The sequence below is a fragment of the Wasmannia auropunctata genome, unplaced genomic scaffold (genome assembly GCF_000956235.1).
Source record: "Wasmannia auropunctata unplaced genomic scaffold, wasmannia.A_1.0 LD336111.1, whole genome shotgun sequence".
NCBI lineage: Eukaryota > Metazoa > Arthropoda > Insecta > Hymenoptera > Formicidae > Wasmannia > Wasmannia auropunctata.
The window spans coordinates 212,742-218,744 of NW_012026779.1; the positions used below are offsets into that span (position 1 = coordinate 212,742).

The following is a 6,003-nucleotide window of genomic DNA, read 5'->3' on the forward strand; positions in this document are numbered from 1 at the left end:
TAACTGGACATTATTATTATCTTAATTAAAGTTAAAACGATTATTTATTCGTATGTAGAGACAAATAATGTACAGCGACTGTGTATACGGTGCCACTGCACCGGTGTATGCAGCGTAGCTTAGTGGATCGAGGGTACAGTCAGCTGAGGGATACAGTGACGGCCTCTGTAGAGCACCCAATTGAGCGGTGTTGTCAGCTGATTGATTGCTGAGAATTCTTTTTTCATTGTGGGAGCGCATACGTTGTCACCGCGTCGGTGTGCATTGTGTTGCCTGAAAATAACATTGGAAGCATCGATTATTATTACTCATGATATAAGGAAGTAGAATATGACTTGATAGTGTGACTTGACAGGCTCTCAATAAGGTAAATAACAAATAACGTTACCTGTTGATTGGTGCTGGTGCCGGGGCACTGTGCTGCGTTGCGAGGGCATATACGTGGTGCTGCTTCGATGCACGCTGTATAACCTGAAAATAGCATTAGAGGATTAGTAACCACCAATTGTGCCTAATGGGAATGTAGGATGACTTTATGACGTGACATAGCGATATTTCAATGGAGAGGGTAACAGACATATAAATAGTGTCAATTGCTACTTATCTGCAGGGATATAGTGCTGCGCTGCGGGGGCACGGATGGTGTGCTGCGCCGGTGTACACCGTACAGCCTGAAATAATATTGAGGGCATTGATTATTTTCAATCTATGATAAATTAGTATTAGGGATGTCTTTCTGACACGATTTAATAATATCTCACTTAAGTAGATTATATAGTGTCTTACCTGTTAACTGCCTGCAGGGGTAAAGTGCTGCGCTGCGGGGGCGCATGTGCCTTGATACTGCTGCGTGCACCGTACTGCCTGAAAATAATATCAGAAGATTAGTTGTTAATCAATCACTGTTAACGAGTGATAAATGGAGATGGGGAGTGTTTCACTGGCATGCTCTGTGGAGTGAATCTGTGCCCTCGGTTGGGATGCACTACCATAGAATTGCTGAAAGTTGTCATGGATCAGATACTGTTATAAAACTGCTCTGAATTATGCATCGGAGAGGGGAACGCGAATTCGAATATTAAAGACTGAAACGTAAACCGCGGATTTGATATCTTTGCACTGTAGGGGAAACTAGCACTCTTTTCATATCGAGGCGGGATTAGAGAACGAGTTATATATAGGGGATTATTGCACTGAAGAATACAGTTGTAGTTAAATTATACTCGCTAAGATTTGCGAGCCGGCGTGCACTCCCACCGTTTGACAGGTGGGGTTAGGGCGCCCACGTACGGCGCATGGATTGAGGTTATGCAAACGGTGGACTTTGGAGACGGCGCGGGCGAAACGTATTCTTGTTGTCGGATTATCTTAGTGTATTGCAATACCGGGGCGACGCCCGTTGACCCATAAAAGCGGTCGGGTTGTTCCCCCTCGGCTTTGCCTGTGTGTTCTCGAAATCTGTGTTCCCTTACCTCCTTGCGTCGGAAAGCAGATCTGCGGGGGGCGAGTACAAGGTAGGCTCCAGACTCGCCCGCCCGTGGCGTCGAGGGAGTTGCCGACGCCGAGACAGGTTTGGTAGTGCACCCGTTGCACATACGATGAATGTGTCACTTCGTGTAACCTCTTCGTGCCGCGAACTACAGTCATGGAGCACTCAATGGTGAGAGCGAGTGCGCATTGTCTGAAAGATCAGCTGCTCTTACGGGCATAAACTATATATGTACATGATGGGTGAGCGAAATCTTCCGGGCGGGATTCTCATGAAACCCGAATATTGAGATACATAGAGAGTCAACTGAGTTGAGTTGAGCATTCGCGGAGGCTTACGCACGACACGCGCGACGTATATAAAGGCGGATTCTCATTGTTTTCGTTATTTCGAACTAAAGCATCAACTAAATATACTATCTTGTTATAAAATATAAATTTGGAAGGATAATCCACGCGTGGATGGAATGAAGCGTATAATAGGGAAATAACGTATGCTCGAACGCGGGGTGCGACCATCGAGTGCTCGGTGATTGGACGGAATGTGTATTGCCTGTTAAATCACTCTAGTAAATAAATAAAGGAATAAATGAGGATAGACGGTATAAATACAGACGAGTGAGTGGCAATGTACATATAGTAGCATCTTTATAAGTTCGTATTAAAGAAAGAGGATAGCACATAAGCGCGAAGCAAACTAATCGCAATTGTGGGTAACTTAATGATGCAAACCGAAGAGGTGGCAGCCTTGTGAGGCCCCCCAAGCACGGTTATCATAGTTAAAGCTACTGTGTAGCATAGTGTATATATATGTAGAGTTACTGATACTGTTTGAGTTTATGAGTTCTGAGTTAAAGTATATAGTTATAATTAATTTGTCTTATAATCGGCGTTATCATCATTATTATTTAAAGAGTTGCTGTTTCAAGTCGATTTTTTATATTTTGTTGTCATCATTATTATTAGTTAGTCTTAAGTCTAGATTGGTTTGAACTGCTAGCGTTATTGAAGTTGCCATCATTGTTATTAGTAGGCTAAGAGTTATATAGGTTAATCTGTTAAGTTGCGTTACTGTAAGTTTAAATTAATCTGCTTGGCGAGATTTAAGGCGCTATTGGTCGATACGCCATAGCGAACTGAGAAATATCAAACCGGAAGTGCGGAAATTCCTCGTGGGAATAGTGTGTCGAACTTAGCATACTGTTGACCCCCAGTGTTACACTACTGTACACGCTGTTTCTGGGGGTGGGCACGAGTCAGTGGTGGACTGGCGCCCTGAATAGTGTAGGGCGAGCAGTGTGAGGTAGATTGAGAGGACTTGAAAGTGTCTGGATCAGGACACATTGTATTGAGTTGGACTGGGCTGAAGCAGACGGCGACAGCTTGGCATTTTGTGTAACGGGTGGAGAAGAGGCAAAAGAGTTATTCAAGATCTTTTTTCGTCTCGTGCCTGTGACCCCCGAAGACCGGGCACGAGCAAAGGGGCAAGAGAGGAGCTCTTGACAAAAAGTCGATCCTAACTTAGCAAATATGGAAAGTCAAGATACGGATTTAATACCCTCGGGGACTCGGACACCTGAGGAACGGCGCGAGGGGGATGCTTGTCCCTGTCCCCCCGCGTCGGCAACATGCGAAGGGAGCGGGGCAGGGGGGACCACGACCCCTCTGCTCAAAGCAGCAATCGTGAAGGTGGAGCACGTCAATATTGATGTAACGAAATATAAAAGAGGTAAACCCATGTCTAAAGACACGTCGGCGACTGATGCGGACGTCAGCATGGAGGACTCGCTAGACGAAGAATTCGAAAGGCCAGCCCCGAAAGAGAAAAAGGCTAAGAAGAAGGACAAGCCTGCCAGTGGGAACTCCCCGGAGCTGGAGTATATTTCCACAACGGAAGGTGGCCCGTCGTCCAGGCCGGGCACATCGCGGAACCAGGATGTGGAGTTGGTCTCCTACACGCCTGGTACGAGATCTAGGAGGAGCTCCGATTCGTCGCGGGCATCCACTAGAAAGAGAAAACATAAATCCTCTCCTGAGGATGCGGATGAGGAGGGTGAACCCTTATTCAGTAGATTCACGGATATACAAACGCAAGCGGTGCAGGACCGATTAGAACAGATTGAAGAGCTGTCCTCCGCTGATATGGCTGCTAGAGCCAACGAATGGCTTAGCGAGGTGGAAAGCTGTAGGGGAAAATCGAAGAATATCAAAGGATCCTTTACGCACAAAATGAAGGTGGGCATCGCGGCAGCCTCGGGGGCAATGAAGATCCTTGCCATGAGGGCGTCAATGGACGGTGATTCAGGGTTTATGCGAGCTAAGATAGCTGAGCTACAGAAAGAGATGAAAACGTTAAAGGAGGAGAATCAACAGCTGAAGCTACAGATAGAGGACCTGCGTAGCGGAGCCCCAGTGTTTGGCGAAACCACCGCTGAGGGTGGTGCGGGGACATTTAGATCTCCCGGACCCTCGGCGGAATTCTTCAGCCCGATGGCGGAGATGCCCCAAACGATGGAAGAAAGAATAGGGAGGGACTTACCCGGAACGCCGGCAAGACCAAGAGGATCTCCCAATCATGGACTGAGGAACCCTCCTATAGGGGACGACTTCTTCGAGAAGCTCACGGGTGCAATTAGCCAGGCGGTGGCGGGCGCCATCAAAGAACATATGCCTAGGGAGGAGAAAACCAAAGCCCAGGGAAAGACTGGTCCACATAAAATTCTGGATAGAATTAAGCGCCTCGAGAAACCCTCTCCCCGCTCGGAAACCACTGAGTCCTACACGGAGGACGAGGGATTAGCGCGTAAGCAGGGTCTTAGTATGAGACAGCGTGAGAAGAGAGTGAGAACACAAGCTGTAACCACCCGAGAGGAGGTACCGGCGACACCGGCAAAGAGGACGATTGAGCGGACAGAGGAGGGCAACAGGAATGCCGAACTCCCGCCGTTGGTAGAATCAAATCGGAACAGACCCGTGGACAGGAGGCCACCGAGGGAAAACGCTGAAGTCGGAAGGAGGCGTGTCCCGCGATCCGCTGCGGTCGCGATGTCATTCCCTGAGGGGATGAAATTCGCGGAAGTAGTTAAGAAGGCTCGGAATAGCGTGAAACTCGACGAGCTCGGCATAGAACACACTAGGCTGAGGACAACGCTGGCGGGAGCAGTTCTGGTGGAATTGCCGGGAAAGGACATGTCCCCTAAAGCGGACCTGTTGGCTGACAAACTCAGAGAGGCTTTTAAGGGCTCGGAAGTACGGGTTGCGAGACCGTCTTTGAGGGGTGAGCTGCGTCTCTCAGGTCTGGACGCATCAATCAGCCCGGAGGAACTGAAGGCAGCTATGGCTGATAACGGAGGCTGTGCGACGACCGACATTCGCTTGGGGCAGTACAGGATCACCAGAAATGGCGCACGCACGGTGTGGACCCAGTGCCCACTGAACGCGGCCATGCAGTTGGCGCAGGAGGGGCGGCTTCGAGTCGGCTGGTCCACAGCCAGAGCGGTCCTCCTGAAGAAGCGCCCTGTCCAATGTTTTAGGTGCATGGCGTCGGGCCACGTTAGAGAAAGGTGCCCAAGCGAGGTTGATCGCTCGTCCAGTTGTTTCAACTGCGGGGAGAATGGGCACATAGCCAGAAACTGCGGGAAACCGCCCGAATGCCCTATTTGCAAAGGGCAAGGACGTAGGCATGATCATAGGGCCGGATCTGAGGCATGCCCTCCGTGCCCACCGAGGAACCTCAGGGGTGGAAGCCAAAGCCCGATGCCGCAAAGAATCCCGGTCGATCGGAGTAGTGCGGCCGCGCCTGACATAGAAATATGACTACGATAGCGCAAATAAACACGAATAGATCGTCGGGGTCGCAAAACCTCCTCATGCAAATAATGCATGAGAGGGGATGCGGCCTAGCCTGCATACAGGAGCCGCACGTCGTCCCAAACGATCCGAGATGGGCGCGATCCACGGAGGACCCACCCATGGCGGCCATTACATGGCAAGGTATGGTCGCACCGAGCGCAGTGAGCGTACTGAGCCAAGGCAGAGGCTTTGTGGCGGTAAGGTGGAACGGTACGATCGTTGTATCGTGCTATTTTTCTCCCAATAAAGGGACCAATGAGTTCAGGGCATATCTGAAGTCAGTCAACAGTGCTATTGTGGATCACATAAGGGGCCCATTAATAATAATGGGCGACTTTAACGCTAGATCCCACTTATGGGAGGACACACATCCTACTGTGAGAGGTGATATCTTGGTTACATGGGCTGCGGCATTAGACCTGAGATTGGTCAATGAAGGATCTGACCCCACATGTGTGAGACCACAGGGGACTTCGGTGATCGACTTGACTTGGGTCACACCGGCGGTTCTACCCACAATTAGATCGTGGGAACTCGCGATTGATCAAGAATCATTATCAGACCACAGGCTTATCTTTTTACGGTTACACGGCAAGAGAAACTCACCGGCTGAACGTGTTACACAAGGCTTCCCTAAGTGGAACTTGAAGAGTCTCAAGCCGG

The 6,003-nt window shown here is 49.5% G+C and overlaps 2 protein-coding genes across 2 annotated transcripts; one reads left to right on the forward strand and one right to left on the reverse strand.

Moving 5' to 3' along the window:
* Positions 1-16: 16 nt before the first annotated feature.
* On the reverse strand, positions 17-1,655 carry LOC105448747. The gene is made up of 4 exons (XM_011687491.1): positions 1,473-1,655; positions 787-864; positions 389-671; positions 17-273 (listed from the first exon to the last, which is right to left on the reverse strand). Exons 1-3 carry the CDS (start codon positions 1,645-1,647, stop codon positions 601-603), a joined length of 324 nt encoding a protein of 107 aa, XP_011685793.1. The 5' UTR covers positions 1,648-1,655; the 3' UTR covers positions 17-273; positions 389-600.
* Positions 1,656-3,018: 1,363 nt separating this feature from the next.
* On the forward strand, positions 3,019-5,304 carry LOC105450199. The gene has a single exon (XM_011689945.1). It carries the CDS (start codon positions 3,019-3,021, stop codon positions 5,302-5,304), a length of 2,286 nt encoding a protein of 761 aa, XP_011688247.1.
* Positions 5,305-6,003: the final 699 nt, after the last annotated feature.